Source organism: Bombus pyrosoma, linkage group LG13 (genome assembly GCF_014825855.1).
Source record: "Bombus pyrosoma isolate SC7728 linkage group LG13, ASM1482585v1, whole genome shotgun sequence".
Taxonomy (NCBI): domain Eukaryota; kingdom Metazoa; phylum Arthropoda; class Insecta; order Hymenoptera; family Apidae; genus Bombus; species Bombus pyrosoma.
In genome coordinates this window covers 5495342-5513440 of record NC_057782.1, presented here as the reverse complement: position 1 = coordinate 5513440, position 18099 = coordinate 5495342, and the positions used below count along the sequence as shown (strand labels likewise).

General features: G+C 39.0%; 1 protein-coding gene across 30 annotated transcripts in view; it reads right to left on the bottom strand.

Moving 5' to 3' along the window:
• Window positions 1–83: 83 nt before the first annotated feature.
• Window positions 84–18099, bottom strand: part of LOC122574326 (forkhead box protein P1-like) — a 247811-nt gene continuing 229795 nt past the window's right edge. For 20 of the 30 annotated variants that reach the window (XM_043741795.1, XM_043741801.1, XM_043741793.1 and 17 more), the window contains 8 exons: window positions 16488–16803; window positions 16042–16110; window positions 14591–14667; window positions 14278–14379; window positions 9599–9774; window positions 6578–6653; window positions 6306–6418; window positions 84–5293 (listed from right to left, as the gene is read on the bottom strand). In XM_043741795.1, the coding sequence (XP_043597730.1) occupies window positions 5044–5293; window positions 6306–6418; window positions 6578–6653; window positions 9599–9774; window positions 14278–14379; window positions 14591–14667; window positions 16042–16110; window positions 16488–16803 (1179 nt within the window). In that variant the 3' untranslated portion in view covers window positions 84–5043. Of the gene's footprint in view, window positions 5294–6305; window positions 6419–6577; window positions 6654–9598; window positions 9775–12103; window positions 12235–14277; window positions 14380–14590; window positions 14668–15362; window positions 15408–16041; window positions 16111–16487; window positions 16804–18099 lie in introns of those variants that run through there. The other 10 variants (XM_043741780.1, XM_043741782.1, XM_043741784.1 and 7 more) reach the window with 7 other exon arrangements.

Sequence of the window (18099 nt, the reverse complement as noted above, 5' to 3'; positions counted from 1 at the left end):
GACTACTTATAAATCGATAAATTGCTATCTCGCTACCTTTTTTTTATTGAAAAAAAAGGTCGATGAAACAGTTCAGGGATTGGTTTTCTTTTAGTAACACATTTAATTTCTCGGTAAAATCGGTACATTTTTACAAGGCAACTTATTATACAATACTTAATAAAATAAATCCAGACAGATAGGGTCTCCTAGAAATTTTCAAATGAGCTAAAGAGCACGGATCTTTGCAGATTTCTTTTTTATTTTTTTTTTTTTATAAAGAACTTCCTCGTTTTTCATACGGCACAGGATAATACTGAACAATTCGAAAAATCGTTCGAGGAACAAGAAAGTTCTAAACTCGAACGCGTTTCCTGTATACGTCGTTTTTTCATACTTTTTCCACTTTTTCTTCTTCTATTAAAAAATAGATTTTTCTTCGCATGTCCCAATGATCCAAGCAATTTCCATTCGGCCATGTGTTTTTTCGCGGAAATTTTAAGTGAACACACGCAATGGGGAACACTTTATAAAACAATGATTTCAATTCGCGAATTGATTTTTTTGTAGAAAATAGCGATACCGTATTCTTTTTTTTTTTCTTTTTTATATAACTACTATATAAAGCGTTCGAATCTATACGAAAGAAACATTCAGCGAACGAAAATATCGATTCAGCACTGTTCACTCGATACCTTTAATTTGATATGATCGCGCTGGTTCGTCATTACTTCGTAACACAACGAACGCGACGAAAAGATTCATCTTTTTCATTTATCGACGTAGAAAAACAAAGAAATATAAATCGCTAGGCGAAGTATTATCTGGCCGATAAAATGTGAAGATCTCGATGAACCAGTGAATATAGTAACGCTAAATCCCGTCTTTCCTACGGCCGTACAAAAAAATTCGAACATTCGTTAATTCACTTTACTTTACAGACCTATTCGAAATATACAACAAACATAACAGGGAACGTTTAAACATGTACAATATAGAATTATTCGCAAGGTAACAGCGGCTACTATACATAAAAAAAAAGAAACATTCGTGAAATGAAATAATCACGATCTTCGTGCTACGTGAATCGACTTTAAATAACTTCGTATCTATACGAAATCGATCGATCAAACGTCCTCCATCTTTTCATAAATTTTCTTTGTTCTTTTCTTTTCTTTTTTTTTTCTCTCTCTCCTTTTATTTCGCTTGACCATTCATCTTTTATTCGCGACACGACCAATCGTGATACGATAAAACGAGAAAGTGTCTTCTGTTCGAGCTGCCAGCTCGTGAGAATCAACAACGGTCGTCGTTTTTTCTTTGTTTTTCACTTTTCTTTCTTTTCTTCGGAAATTCGTGACTTTAAAAATAAAAATTAAATGCAGCCGGGAGATACGCGCAACGCATTGTACGTGTGTATAGTGTGTTGTGTTCCTTCGTGTGTGTATTTATAATTATATTTATATTTATATATATAGACTTTTATATAGCACACTATCGATAAACTCATTCATTCGCAGAGTGACGCAATATTCGCAAATCCCTAATGCCTCGACAATGTTCCATTTTTCTTCCAACTATTTACAGGAGAGTCTTTCTATGTTATATCGTGTCCTTAAATCCATTATACACAATACATGTAGTCTTAGATTAGTAATAGTAGCATTACGTGAAAGCGAGCCCAAAACGGCACCGGTCATACGCGATACATTTCACTTTCTCCATGAACACTTTTCTCTTATAAACGTCTTTTCTTTTTCACTGTTTCCCTATTACATTTTCTCTTATTTTTCACTAACGTCTTCGTTTTCTTTGGCATCCAATGTTCGATGACGCACGCGACAACTACACACACTCGCATACACGCTCGTTCCACGCTTGATCCCTTTCTCTCTCTAATCAGACTGTCTGATCACTCGCGAACGAGAGTTACGGATGTCGAATGATGATGATGGATCCGGATTAGAATAGAAAATCGAAGGATGTCTCGTACAGGGCAATTATTATGAAATAATACGCGTGGGCGAAACTTAACTTTTGTCCTAAAAGCTAACTATGTTACATGAGGAATGGACAGAGTATCTAACACGCAGGAATGAACGAATCGACAAATTGCAAAGAAAGAAAAAAAGAAAAAAAAAAGAAAGAAAGAAAGAAAGAAAAACGAAACTATAATCGCGACTACTGTGTCTCGTTTAATTTCCAGATAATCGAGCGACACGATCGATGAGTTTGAAATAAATTGAACGAATTTTATTCCGAGCTAATAAAAAATTGACACGATGCTTCTCGCCGTGCTAATATTACTAATTAGAGTCGATCTAATATGGACGTCTCGAGATTAATATCTTTCTAACGAAAATAAAACGGTAAAGATATCAGAAAGACAATATCGATCGATGGGATTTTTACGATTACTGTCGCTCGATAAATGCTGAGAACGATCGAACACTCCTCCCCCCCCCCCGCCCCCTATCCTATTTTTTTCTCGCGATTCTTCGTCACTGACACGCTAAACACAAATCGCCACAGCGACTCAGGAAGAGTCTCTTACGTCGAGCAATTAATACCCTGACAATGTAACGGATCCCCGATTCTTCTAAACCTATCTACACGTTCCCGGGAACGAATTAATTTACAAAAATATTACAAACAAACGTATAGACCATCCGTGTATATATGGCTACAGGTCGAACGGAATAATATCACACACACGATCGTCTCCCGGTCGCTGCGACGCTATTAAAAACGGCACGCACGATTTTTACATACATTTAGTGACGTCAACGACCATTGAAATAATAAATTAGATTCGATAGCAGGCGACTCGCGAACGAGTTGCCTTCGGCAAAAATTTCTTTTCGTACCGACCTGAGCACGCTTTCGTTTAAACTTCTCTGTTTATGTATATGTATATGCGCGTGTGTGTTTGTGAGTGTGAACGTGTATGTATCCAGGGGCTCGAAGATCGACGAGTAACGGCCCCCCAAACATTTATTTTCCTCGTTCTTTCGATTTTTGGACGCGACAGTTACCGTCCAGGAAAATTGGACGCAGTCCCATTTCCTAAAAATTCGGAACCGAGCATGATTACGCGGGTTTAGGGAAAGGTTAAGGTTCAATGAGGGTTTGTCTCAAGGATCTGTTGGATAGAAAACGGAGAACAGGGCCATCGACATCTAATTTCCTTATAATTTCCGAGATACGTATACGTATTAATATATGTATATGTATATGCATACATGATAATTTAATTTATTTATAAGTGCGTCCACACACGGCATCCGCTTTCTTCATTTTTTTTGCTTTTTTTATTATTATTATTATCCCATCATTTTTCGTTTGCCCCCTCGACCGTCCTCGATCTCGTTTACTAAACTTTCATCATCGCTCGATCGATTTTTTTTTTTATTTAATTTATTTTATTTTCAATCACTCGTTATTTATCCCTTGAAAGGTCCGAACGATGAAATATCTAATGGGTAAAATGATGAAAATCGTTAGCACGAGCGTGTACGTTCTATCTCGACGTCTATGATCGCCGATCGTTTACGACACTACTTACATTTAATTTCCCCTAAACTATACAGTGATTAGCAACAGAGCAGCGAACGAGTACGCCGGGATCGCGGCCGTGTTTCATACTCGGCACACGTTTTTCTTAAGCTTAGGTTGTCTGATATAAGGGAAAGTACCTTTTCCTTTAGAATCACGTCGGAGGACTTTTGATACTCGCGAAATTCCTAATTTACCACGAACGATATATTTAAGACTAAAGCGTCAGTCACTCCCGCGCGTACCCAGAACACTGCTATCACCACAGCTTCGTTATTTATTCCTTAAACTTAATTCCAGCCTTCTCTATCTGTTCGCCATTCTTATTATTATCTTTGAGACGTTCTGCGTGTTCCATTCAACGCGTCTCTTTTTCTCCTTTCCTTTTCATTTCTTTTTTTTTTCTTTTTTGCAACTAATAAATTTCGACTAAGTCAAACGTGATTTCTCCCATAAAGAGTAGAGATCTTTACGTGATCTGTCTTCTTAATTTTAAAATTAATTTTTATTCGATCAGGATGGATCTACTGTATCTTCGAATTGGTCCAAAAAATAGATAGACGCGATTAGTACACGCAGAAACGCAGTCGTACACGTAAGCACCGGCGCGATAACGAAAGTAGAAAACGAGCGAGGACTACTCGGGGACTATAGATAGCACTGTCTTCCCTCTTTTCTTTTTCTCGTGTGTTCGTTAAAGAATTATCGATTAACATTATCCGCCGAGACGTTATGAGCGAGATCGCGGATGCAATTCGTTTCTTTTCGCCCTTATTCGGTTTACTGGCTAATGCAATGTACACGAAGGAGAAAGAGAGAGAGAGAGAGAGAAAGAGAGAGAGAGAAAGAGAGAGAGAGAGTGTTATATGTATATGTATATATATTTTATATATATATATATATATGTATATAGAGATATATACGCGGTTCCGAAATGAAACGGAATTGAAGAACAGAAAATACAATCGTTGTTCGCAATTGCTTGAGTAAGGATATGGATCGAATGATCGCGCCGCCTATATCACGATATTCGCCGATTCTCGTTTCGACGTTTCGTCGCGATCGATCACGCACACAGTAGTAGTACGTTTCATATTCTTTAATTTTTTTAATTCTTTCTTCCTCTTTTGCCTTTACCTTTAAAGGGCCGCTCGATAAAACGTATCACGGCCTTGGATATGATAAATGGGGATTCTCTTACGAAGGAGGAGTGGAGGGCTGGGTGGTCCTAGGGGCCTTCATCGTCTTCTTCGGAGTCTTCCTCTTCTTCTTCTTCATCTTCGTCAATTTTTTTTTCCTTCTTCACTTCTTCGTACACCTTCCTTTTTCCCTCTTCGTTCATCTTACATATTATTATTATTATTAGTATTATTATTATTATTCGCGCCTCTGGCTTCCCTGGTCTTGGCCATCGATCGACGAGGAAGAGAAGCTACTTCTTCTCGTTCTTCCATCACGATCGTACTTCGACGCGACAGCTCGAACCTATTCGTTCCTCGAGGAACGATACTACGCCTCGATCTGATCTTCCGGGGTCATTATGTCGGGCGCCATCGACAGGTCCTCGGCCATGTCTTCGTCCTGTCCTGAATCGTGCCCGTGACTCTCGGGATACTCCCTCTCGTCCACCTGATCCTCTTCACCCTCTTGCTCCGCCGGCGCGTCAACCAGTTCTCGTTTTATTAATCTCGTGAGCTTGCCCCCCTCCGGGCTCTGACCCTCCTGCTTTATGTGCACGGCTGGTTCATCCAACGGTGACCTGTCGATTTTGCGGAGAAACTGCTCGGTTACGTATGCCGACACCATCTTCCTCGGGACGCTATCTTTTTTGGAAGCTGTCTTTTTGGTTAGCGGGATCAGGTTTGAGTTTTTTTCATCGTCGGCTTTTTTCATTAACGCGACTGGATGAAATGTTTCTCGGCTGTTTGGAATTACGAGGGTTTGAGTAACGCGTTAGAAAGGAGATTTACAAGGTAGTTGGTAGGGAAATAATTGGTTAAAATGGAATTACGTTGATTATGAGACTTAGATACTTTTACGAGCCAGTGCGATATTACCAATACGATGAAGAATGTCGAGTACAGAAGTTACCAATACTCATACGTCTTTTTTTAATCAAAACGTTCTATCTACCAAATCGAAGAAAATCAAAGTACTATTTTTCTTGTTATATTCCTTGAACCATCTTTGTTTTTCCTTATTTAATTAAAAATCTTTAAGTACAATTTCGTAACCGTGATAATGTACAGTACCGTATGTGATACACGTAAGGACGTATAGAACAAGTGAAACAGCGCGTTAACATATTTCACGAGGGCTGTATATATGTGAAAATCAATTTTAAACTTTCTTTTCTCCACTATGGTAAGCGTTGAACGAGAAGTTACAAAATTACACGAGTACGAGTATTGCAATTGCAAAATGAAATTTATCTAACAAGGTTCGATATCGCGTATATTAACGCATCGTTGATTTACTAAATCACAAATTAATTGATTTTCAGCGAAATTGGTACGACAGCAGATTATGCCTTATGTATTTCCATTATTAATAATCGAGAAGAAACTTTATTTCTTTTATCCAAGAAAGACATCTAATATCGTAAGACAAAATTATTCTGTGTTCTTAAGATTTTGTCATGGATATCTTGTTTAAAAATTCGCAAATATTCGGTCATTTATGAACGATAATTTCGAAGGATCGGAGTAGAAATAGTGATTCGGCATGTTGGAAAGAGGAACGTAAACTTAGCACGTTAAAGACTCACTCACATTAGATCGTTATGGGCTAACACGTGCTCCTTATCGGGACTCGTTGTCGTCGACGTGCACATCGAGTTGTTTAGAAATCCCATATTAGAGTCCCCGAGTGCCGCCTGGAAATACTCAAATTGCATTAGATGGTTAGTCACGAATATTCCGTTCCTTTACCTAATCGTTGAAACTACGAAAGATACGTTATGTCATGTATTGATTTCAATTAATCCACGTTAATTTAACGAAAAAAAAAAAAAAGGAATTGCTTGTATTTTTTAGACAGTTACCTGGAGATTGGCATTTAATGCGTCACCGTACATTGTCGGGCTGTGCGTCAGGGTTGGACTTTTTGACGGGACACCCCTACATATCGAGAGAGAAAATTTCTATTAGTAATCGTCGAGATTCGCCTATCGATAATTTCCTGAAATAGAAACGCGTGTATATAAGCACGTTTTTCTTAAATATATATATATAATTTTTTTTATTAAAGTTTGTGTCGATGTATACGGGTGGAATAAATTTCTTTTCTCGAGAATTTAAAGGTTTCAGGTCAAGGGGTAAGGGTACGGGGATACGGGGCGGGTAAAGATAGAGCTTGTGTGTACAATGTGTGCACGTGTGATCGAGTTTCAATATGTAAAGGTATAATAGAAAGAGAAAGAGAAATAGAGAAAATGGAAAGTGAGAAAGAGAGAAGTATAATATGAAAAAATGTACACACGTATATATAATATATAGTAAAAATGTGATAAAAAAAGAATGGAAAAGAGAGTTCGAAAACCCTTACCTATTTACCGGTTACGTTCCTCACTCGTCCAACGATCTGCTCGGTTGAGATTGAGCGAGGTTAAGATAAAAAATATAGAGGAAAATTGCGAAAAATAGCGCTCCCGTTTCGTTATATCATATATAACCTTTCCTCTAATTAGAAATAAATTATACATCGACATTTTTATCGTACGAAACGACGTCGTTGCTTGTAAACGGCTCTTAGGCTTACCTGTGCTTACCCTTTTATGGTTTCCATCGAAATCCTTCGTGAAAGTTCAGGCATCGAGTGCCGACCGAGAAACATGATACTTTTTCCAAACGACGAATGTCGTATGAAAAAAGTAGGCTTTCTCTTGCAAACGATAAAGCGATAAAAAAATATATTCCAAGTGGATTCGACAGATATCGCGTTTATTCGAAGTTCAAGCACGACGTGACGATTGCAAGAGAGATTGGTTGCATGCGAAGAAAAATATAGAAAGAATCAAAAGAATGCCTAGAGCCGTTTATCAAGTGACCAAGAGCGCAGTAAGTAAAGAGAAGAAAGTTGTAGTAGTAGAGTAGAGTGAAAGAGAAGAAAGAAGTAATATAGTAGTAGTAGAGAGGAAAAGTTGGAAGTGTGTAAGAGAGTATATAAAAAGAGAGAAATAGAAAATACGTTAAAAAATGTTTAAAAAGATGATGATTAAAACAGTAGAGAAAAATTACCGGAAGTTGCAAAGTTAGTACGTTAACGGTGAGGTACCTTGAGTTAGAAGAGAGTGGTCGTAGCGATGAATGGAGAATTCCGTATCATCCGAGATATCTTTTTTTTTTTGCAGTTTGTGACGCTTAATTTACACAATTTACACATGCGCGAGTAGCCCTGACACACATTATCAGTCACACCGAAAACCATTCTCACGTTGAAAAAGCGTTCTAAAGGCGGAACAGAAATAGAGAAAACGGTGAACGCCGTAACAGAGATAGAGAGACAGAGGCATTAAAAAATAAACTAAACACATACTTCAACAACGCCTCCTCTCATTAAACGCTAATTAAAAAAGAAAATGACGCAAAAGCGCTTCACCTTCCCTTTACGAACTCTATCGTCAACTTATTTGCGCTATCTATTACTACGCTACAGCCTGTTTCTTTGAAAATAGCGAAACACGAAAAGAAAAAAGAACAGAAAAAAAAGAAGAAGTAGAAGAAAAAACCCAAAACGATACAACAAACGTTTCGTTCACGCACGGTCGTTGCGAACGAACGAAACCAAAAAAAGGAAACAAAAAAATGAGAGGAAATTAATGGCGATGCCGTATCGTAAACCAGCTTGTACAGCGAAACAGAGGGAGAAAAATCTGAAAATGAAGGGTAACGAAACGTTTATCCACGCAAACACTTTCACATTCTCCCAAGACACTGCAAACGCCACTACGTAAGCACCATACAATTATAAGCACAGTGTTTTTTTTTTTTATCAGTGGTAAGGATAGTCTTACGGGGGATTCTTTTTCTTTTTTCTGTATTTTTTCTTATTCTTTTTTTTTTTTGTTTTAATTCTTATGGGAACGAATATTAGGATCCTTGATTATCCATGCGAGCAACCACTAAACACATCAGAGATCCTGCAGCACGGACCAATCGTCCTGTGGCTGGGCTCCTGCAGGATCGTCCAGGATTTAAGCTCTCTCGGGTGTGCTAGAGCCTCGGGCTACGGTACTAGTGAGACGTATACGGGGATGTACTATATGAGGGCTGTTTTGGACGTCACAAGCAGAGGTGCGCAGATTTAAACGTTAACAAGCACCAGCTGTAAATTTTAATTGGACGAAAGCTTGCCTGCCCCCCTGCGTTTACATTGGACGCAACCGACATTCCTTCCTCTTTTTCATTCGTTCCAAATTACCCAAGAAGGTTACATTACGCGTTAATAAAACATTCTTGTTCCAGTCTATGGCACATTGCGCACCTCTGATGAAGATCAAGGAAGGTTTGAACGGATACTACTTATCCTTAGGTTTCTGAGGAGACGGATTTCTAAGGGCGTTCGAGGCAGGCATGATGCGGAATTCGTTTCCTAGGGATTGGATAAACTGCTTACAGCCACTCCCTGCTGCCTTGGAAGTCATTTTCCAACGAGTTATATTCGAAATTCCAATGTAGAGGATTGCACGAAGAGCGCGATAACTGCTAAGTAAGTAGAATGAGCCGCTTTGCGTCAGACAGGACGTATAATTTATTCACGAACGATATACTTTCCTATAATTCTCGTTTCACGCGAATAACGTCCAACGTTATTAAAGTAGAAATGAATCTTTTGTTTCTTTTTCTTTTTATTGTGTAACAGATAATGGAAGATAGCGTGAATGGTCGTTTGATTGGCGATTGAACGACAAAGGCAGCAGTTCGAGAGGGCGTTTAGTGGTTCGTTCATGTAGGCAACGACCAAGCGAAAACGTCCCGGTCGCCGCGTTACAAGAGAATACCGCGGTAAGGTCAGAACGTCGCGCCAGCCAGCCAGCAGAATTCTAAAAAGTGGTAGTGCTTACTGTGCGGAGAGGTGGGGTGGAGTGGGTGATGGGGTTGGGTCATATTTCCTGGGGCGGCCGCGGGACAGATGCCGCCGCTTTACGAACTCGGCGTCGTCCACCATCCAGAATGACCCGAAGTCGTCCTCATAGCGCACAAAACACTTGTGCAATGATAGATTGGTGCGGATCGCGTTCTGTATACACAGACAAGACCACCAAGAAATAGAGAAAAAGAGAGTAAAAAAGATAAAGGTTGTTTCTGCTTGTTGCTGTTGAAACTTATTTCGTTTGGTTTTTGGTTACGTTTCCTTCCCTTTCTAGCTTCTACTTTTTTTTCGTTTCGATTTTCCTTTTGTCTTTCGTTTTTCCTTTTTTTTTTTTTTTGGCAATTATTCTGCTGAGCTCTACGCTCTTCTCCTTTCTGCGTACGTTCTTAAAGCGTCTAACGAAAAACGTTGCCCTCGAGTGGCACGACCGTTTCTCGAACGTAAAACGATCGCGACTCTCGATCTCATGCACGTGTCGTATTATCTCGTAAAAACGTGAGACGAGATCACGAGCCGTTAATAGCTCGTAATTAGCCTCGTCGTCCTCTCCTACCCAGTAGGGATTCGATGATCGAGCAAGGGCCCCCGACTCGATCGAATCCCGGCGTCCCAGAGAATAACAAAGACAGCACAGACTCGCAAAGAAGGGGGTAGAGAATAAAAAAACAAACGTAAAGTAATATACGTAGTAAGACGATTTTCCTCTCACTACCTGACCAAGTGCAATTCAGCGGTTCTCACTCTGCACTGGCATATCCCGCATCCGGCTTCCGGGTATTCGAGACTAGACTCGGGCCAGAGAGACTTTGGCCCTGCCAATTCTCGGTCGGTTAGTCGCTGCAAAGCCCACATGCTTGTTAAAAAGCACACACCACGGTTTTCTACGGTACTCTTTCACACAAGAGCAAAATGAAGTCGGCCACATTCGCACAATCACTCCCGTCTGCTCCTTTCCTCCTCCTTCTCCTCCACCTCATCGTCGAATTTCACGATCTTCGAACACGCATCCTTTCAACACGTTCTCACACTTCATACTGACGGCTACCATCGCACACGAGAGACGGGCAAGTAAAAAAATCACACGCACGAGGGACCAAACACAATACAAAGCTAATTTCCCGAGTACAATTCGTGAAAAGGAATTCTATCTTTCTCTATTTTTCCTATTCGTGGATAAGGATTTTCTTGAGAAACTGAGTTTAAAATTGTGCAAGAGGAAAAGAACATTCGCCTTTTTTAATCATTCAATTTTAAAAGATCAAAGTTTCCGCGCGTTCTATGAAATACACGAAATTTGGTATGTGCGTTGGTTTTTTAGAAGAATGAAATTTGAACGATTGTATCTCGGGAAGAACGATGTTAGCAGAGACAGACGTACGGACAAACGACGCAAGCGAATTACAGATAATACAGATTATCATGGCGTACACAGGTGTATGAGAAAAAAGAAATGGTTTATATATACACACACGCACACAAATCTATACGTATGAGAAATGCGCACGCATGAGGTACACAAAAGGTCTGGAAACATACCTACAGATATACTAGGTATATACGTATTTAAAAAAGTGAGGATAGGGCACGATATGTAGGTAATCAAGAAATATATATATCGTACACAGATAAACAAATGCACAGAAGAGCGTGCGTGTATGTGCGTATACATACATATGAGGCTTGCGCACGCACGCGTTATGCGAGCGTACACAGATTAAAAAAACCTTATTAATATGTATATATATATAAATAGCTATGAAAAATACGTGAATATATATATATAAAAGAAGCTATATATATAAATATGTATACATATAAAAAATAGAATATTAAACACTATTAAATATTTATAAATGTATATATAGAAATATCGATATATATATATATAATGTATATATATAAAAATGTATAAAAAGACGTATATTAATATATATATAAAAGTTAAAAAGATAGTAAAAAACTTGACAAGTATAAACATGAATGGGCGTGGGAAAATGGGGTTAGCGGTACGAGTATGTAATTAGAGAGTAAAAGCGAATAAGTGAGAGAGTATTGTATAAATATATCTATATAAATATCTATATAAATATGTAAAAAGACAGAAGACAGAAGAATATTTAGAAATATAAAAATATATATATATTATTATATTAAAAAACAAAGAGGGGGGAACACAAGGGACGTAAGGAGAAGAAGATATAAAGAGACAGGATGCGACCGAGGCCGATTATTTCGGATTGTGGTCTGAAACCGGTTTTTGTTGTTGGTAGAACCATTTTGAGAGGGGGTACCAAGGGGGAAGATTATTATAATGAATATATCGATAGAAAAAGATAGAAAAAGATAAATAAGATATATATATAATATATGTCGTAAATATATATATAGAGGTAAATAGATCTATAGAGACGTAGTAAAGAGTATAAAAAACGCGGCAGTAGAATTTTTTTTTGTCGGTGGGACGGGGGCAACGTACCCGGTCGTGCTGCAAGCGCGTTGAGGACGTCTCTTGTAAAACTCCACTTCGTCCACCGTCCATACGGCGCCTTTCACGTTTTCGACTCGCATGAAACATTTGTGGAGAGACAGGTTGTGTCGCACTGCGTTCTATACAAAATAATACACAGACTAAATAAGCAACGCAAAAAACGAACGAAGCCAACTCAATCGCGAGGCCGGCTGTCGATCGGGGAACACGATTCGATGGCGTGTAATTTTTCTGTATCTTTTTTGGCTTTTCTTTTCTTTTTTTTTTTTTAATACAGGCGGCATTCCGTCATCCCCGGCGTCGGATGACGACGACGACGACGACGACGACGACGACGGCGACGACGACGACGACGACGACGACGAAGACAACGATGGCGACGATGACGACGATGATGATGGTGATACAACCGATACACGCTGAGATGAGACGAGGATGGATGAGATTTTCTTGTCTGTCTCGGAGAAGGTAAAGGATTACGAGACTCTTTCTCTATTATCTCTGTTGGCTCTGATTTAGACAAGCTGTATCGTGTCTTTTTGTGAAGGAACATGTCTATATCTTGCAGGCTATCACTTTAATGCACTCCGACTGTAATAATTAGCAGGAATAATAATACGCGCTAGTAGAAAATAAAATCGTGGAAAATTTAAAGTGGCAGCCTGTCTCTAACTTGAATTTTAAGAAACGGCTCAAACGAACCGCTCGAACAGAACAGGAAAGCACCGGGAAAAACCGAGAAACTGATTGATGAGTGAATTAGTAAGTAACGTCGTGTGTGAGTAGCAAAGGATACCCGGCGATGGTCGCGCAATGACAAGGCCGTAAGAGGACATAACGAACCAAAACGATTAATCGAAAGATACACGGTATAATGTGGCATTCCTTTATCGTTAATGCACAGCTAGTCATCTAAGTCTAGGGGCAACGACAACAATCATACATGCCGCAGGGCCGTACAAAATTCCAAAAGAAGTAAAAAAAAAAAAAAAAAGAAAAGGAAAATCAGAAAAAAATGAAAAAAGTATATAGGTGTAAGAAATTTAGGAAGAACTGTACGAGAAGATCGCGCCGAAGGTTACGACCTCCGCTGACGTGGAAAACGTGGATCCTGTGACGTTGAATCTGGCTGCCTCCTCTCTGTGTGATAGCCGATGTTAAACCTGTGGTTGCTTTGAAAATTTTCAGATACACATAACCATGCGAGGCGAAGCTTCATGGCAAACGTCGATTACTTCCACGCTCACTCGCACACACGCAAAAAACACACGCGCGCGCGCACTCTTGCCAACAAGCGTATCATATGTTATCATATTACGATTTAATTGTGATTTATCGCCGTATGATTTCAGTCAAAAATTATATTATTGCAATATTGTGTCAGATCATTGCTAAGTCCTAATTAGAGTAACAGTCTCCCAAGAAGATTTTAATTACGGGCTGCAAGACTGCTGGCTAAGAAAAGATACGATGGAAAAACAGAAATCATTCTGATAAATGACAAACGAATCGCAATACGATGTAATATTTCACATGTTACCGAGTCTCTCCCTTAAATCGGGAAAGCAACACAATTATCGTTACCAGCTCGTCTGCTTGGCACATCACTTAGCCTGTTAATTCAAATTAATACGTAAGATTATCTGAGATTCTTGAAAGCTCATCCTTTCTAGTTAAAACGCATTCAGCTTAATCTGCTCGTAAATGCAAATTGCACGACCAGTCATTTCGTCTTTGTGACTTGCAATCAAACGTTGCATAACTCGTGCCACGCTGAGTTCATCCATTTAGAGGAGAAAATTATTTTAGACTTCCTAAATGCATGGCAGCGCGGCGGATTTTTGCATCCGAATCGTTCGAGGACGTTTTGACGAAATTTTCCCGATATTTTCACGCTTCCGATCAATTATTTACGGCGAAGATTTTTATAATTCAACTTGATCGCTTCTATAATAAAATAACATCCTCGAATCGTTCTTCTGAAACGAGATTGAATGTTCGATATTCGAATATTCGAATGAACTGAAACACTCGTTTCGAGAAAGAATCGAACTTTAAATTCGATGACCGTCGTACCTTCATTTTTCTTTGATCTTTTACATTTCTCTGCATCCTGCTTAACGCTTGTTATATTTTTCCTTTATTATAGTCAAAAGATATACCTTCCACGTTGCTGCGTTGCGCCGGAAGTAGCAGAATGTGTTTTGAAACCAGTTGTAGATCTCGTTCAGCGTCAATTGTTTCTCCGGCGACTCGATGATCGACTGTGAAAAAAAGAAAACAGAAGAATTCCCAAAATTCAATTTATCATTTTACAAAGATGGGAGGTGTAAAGTAATCCTCACCGGTTTCTTTGAGTGTTCCCTTGAAAATTAAATCTAAAAGGGGGCGCTCTTAGGGGACAATTCATTCGATATCTGAATTAATCAGAACGCTAAAGGAATATATCTAATGCGTATCGAATGGTTCACTCACCTGTCTGATTAATGATGCATACGTGAACGGCGGTCTGACATCGGCGTTCTTGTAAAATTCCCTATTTCGTTGAATTTCTGAAATATACCAAGAAGCTTCGCTTGTTTCATTTTTCAAAACGTAATGAGTATGAAAACGGCAAGAGCTACGCGGAACCCTTGCGCGGCCGAGGGGTGAAAATTCATCGATACCATCTCTTTTAGCGTGTCTCAGATGATTACTTAAATTTACAACTAACAAGCAGTACGCTAATGTTTCAAGCACCGTTTAAAGAGATGGTTGTCAGCAAAATTCTTAGAAAAGCCATTATTTGAAAACGTTATGTGTTCATATTTTTGATTTTTGTTGCAAAATTAATTCGCGGTACTTAGTTCTTTTCTATTCTTTTTTCCAAACAAAACAATAAATAAACAATTCGTGACGTTCGTGTGAAACGAAAGGGGATCAGCTTGTATTCGATCGCATGCTCAGAAAACAAATATCGAATCAAAACTATGTACGACATTCTTAAAACTAGATCAAAGATTAAGCAAGAAGCGATTGGATATGATTTAGGGTAGATAGAAACGGATACTTCTTGTCAAGCCTCGTTCATCCCTCTTTGTAGAAAATCGGGGATGACGATTGAAGTATCTGAATCTCTATTCTACAGGGCAGAAGAGGAGTAAGGGGATTGAAAGAGGTGAAAGTTTTCTTCCTGCATGCAAAGGGTGCACCCTTTAGGAAAATCCTTAAAGCCACCAAAGGAGCGTGGAAAGAAGGTTGACAGTACCTTGTTGGACGTCAAGGCCAGCACGCTCCAGCATGTAGGGCAGCCCTACACGGTGGGGAGGGCGGGCAGCACAAGAAATAAGGAAACAACAGAAGCATCGGTAAGAAAGAAGTTCGAACTGGCGTACGTTTAGAAATTCATTAATTTTTGTTCATTTTCTTTTTTTTCTTTTCTTTTTTTTTTGTTTCTTGTTTTATGCTCGTTTATATATTTTATTCTTTTCTTTCTTTTTGGTTTATTTTGACTATTATTCTTGGTTTAATTGTTTTACACCTTTCGCACTCTATGTACCTATTAGATTCGTCGCCAACAAGGTTTCGAACACTGTAGCTCACGTGACATTGTTGCTACCGTGAATAAATCTGTGCGTGTGATAGAGTTTACGATAGGAAAAAAGGCACGAGATCAAGAGAGGACCGTAAAGAGCATTTGCTACAGGATTTTCTTTTCGTCGGGGCATAGTTGACAAGGACGAGCCGGGAAATGCTTTTTAAAATATTGTTTCTCAATTCGGAGCATAAATTCACTATCATCTTCAGTGAAATTATGTTAACTCAAGTGTATACGGCTTTATTCGTATCTTTTTAGATTAAGATTGAGAAATAAATCGGCGAGCGAGACAAAAATAGCATTTCGCGGGTCGCACGTTTCCCCGACTGAATTTTGGTTAAATCGTTACCTTCGTTAATATCTATTCCAGATCTATCGACGGCTACTCTGCGCCTTACAGTGCCCTCGTCATACAGTCCTACGAATAGTATTCAATTTCTGAATTTACATATCTTTCGTTTCACCTTTCTCAAGACGATATTTTAATCCTTTCTTTCCTTATACATATATCTCTTAAACTTACACATTTGAAAAATGGTTCTTTCAATAAAGTGTTAATGAATCTCATCGACAATTATCCATATTACTTTTAAATTGATTACCGGTATCTTTTGTATGCTAACCACTTTCTTTATCGCAGGTAAAACGGAAGAACGCACAACTTCAACAATGTCAAACACGATTTTTCGATACTCCTGACCGGTCCATGACAAGAAACTTACTAATCAGAAATACGTGAAAGATAGAATATAATCGTGAAATTAAAAGATGACAGAAAATACGAGATGACCTTACCTCCTGCCAAGGAAAGAGCGGATTTATCACTGATACGTCGTCTGATGGGCCCTGCCATGCTTGGCATCGTTGGCATCGTAGGCATGCTACCTGGCATGTTCGGCAAAGGTGGCATCCCAGACATGTTTGACATGTTGGGAATAGGTGGCATAGGCGCACCACCTGCGGAAGGTGGCAGCTGTCCACCTGCTGGCGACCTGACCGCCGACACCAATGCAGACATTGAGACTGGAGACACTTGAGAGACGCCGAAATTCGGCGGTGGTTGGCTCATTAGGGCGGTTGAGAGATTTAACTTTGGTATACTCGAACCCGTCTGAAAAAAGAATGAGACGTTGTATACTTGGAGAAAGTATTTAGAGCCATTGTTTGAAGGATTTCGACTACTCTATAGACGATTTTCAATTCTTTAATAAACCTTAAACGAACGATCATTTTGTAGAATTCATCAAGCTTTTTGGTTGCTCTTGCACTCATGTGTATTTTGTCACAAATCTATAGGTTTAGTTTTTTTTTACAGGTTATTGATACATAAGTTTACGCTCAATTTTTCTTTGAATTTCTCTCAAACATCTGATATCATGAAATGCAGTGAATATCGTAATAAATAAATATTTCCGAGTGTATGAAATCCTTTGACGAGTAATCCATAAACTCGGAAGCCATAAACTGAAAATGTATTATATTTTACACAATACTACAATAATGCATTAGGCTTTCAAATCAGCCTTGAATTTGAAATCAGATAATAAAGCTGAAAAATTACTGTACACATACACTGCTGATTAATTTGACTTTTTAGGAATTATGAGAAAAAAAGAGAGAATAAAATAACGTTATCTTTTTCTGTAGCCTTGGTAAATCCTATTAAAAAAGTTAAAATACGCTTTTTTATACAATTAAAGGTATCTGCTTAATGTAAAAGAGGAAAAAGAAGAACGTGTAGAGCTATCCCCGGTAATATAATTCGTTACAGCATATCCATTGTTTTATGCCGATTTATAAAAAGTTATAATAAGGTTGGAAGTTTCTTTTTTATTAATGAACAAGTCACATTCGAATATGTTGATACGAAATATATTCCAGCAGTACGGTCTCGATATCAGAGATGATCCGAGCAGAGCGCGGGGGAAGGGGGCGGCTCCTCCCTTTCGCGTTAAAATAATTAAGTCGACCAGAGAGGACGAGCCACGCAGCCGCACGGAGAGAGGGCTAATGCGATATTGGTATTCTCCGACTGTCGGACTTGTTAGAGGTTTTAATTAAGGCGATATAAAATCAACGAGGACCCGATGAATTATTAATGCAAACTTTATGTATAAATTAGCGAGTCTACTCGGCGGCGCGTTAAAACTGAAACTGGCGTTGTTGTTAGCCGCGGCGAGAGCTCGTAAAATTCTCCGAGCTCCGTGAAAATCTGGCTTTACGACTACCGAACGGTGCTGCCAGAAGAGTTTACCATCCCGACACGATCGTTAGGAAACGTTTTTCCGGATTCTGGCCCCATACAGCGTTCGTTCCACGTACCGAACCGCATAACCTACCACCTTACGATTATTGCTATCCATATCGCTCGTATATGACTTGTACCATCCCTATAATTTACGCTGAC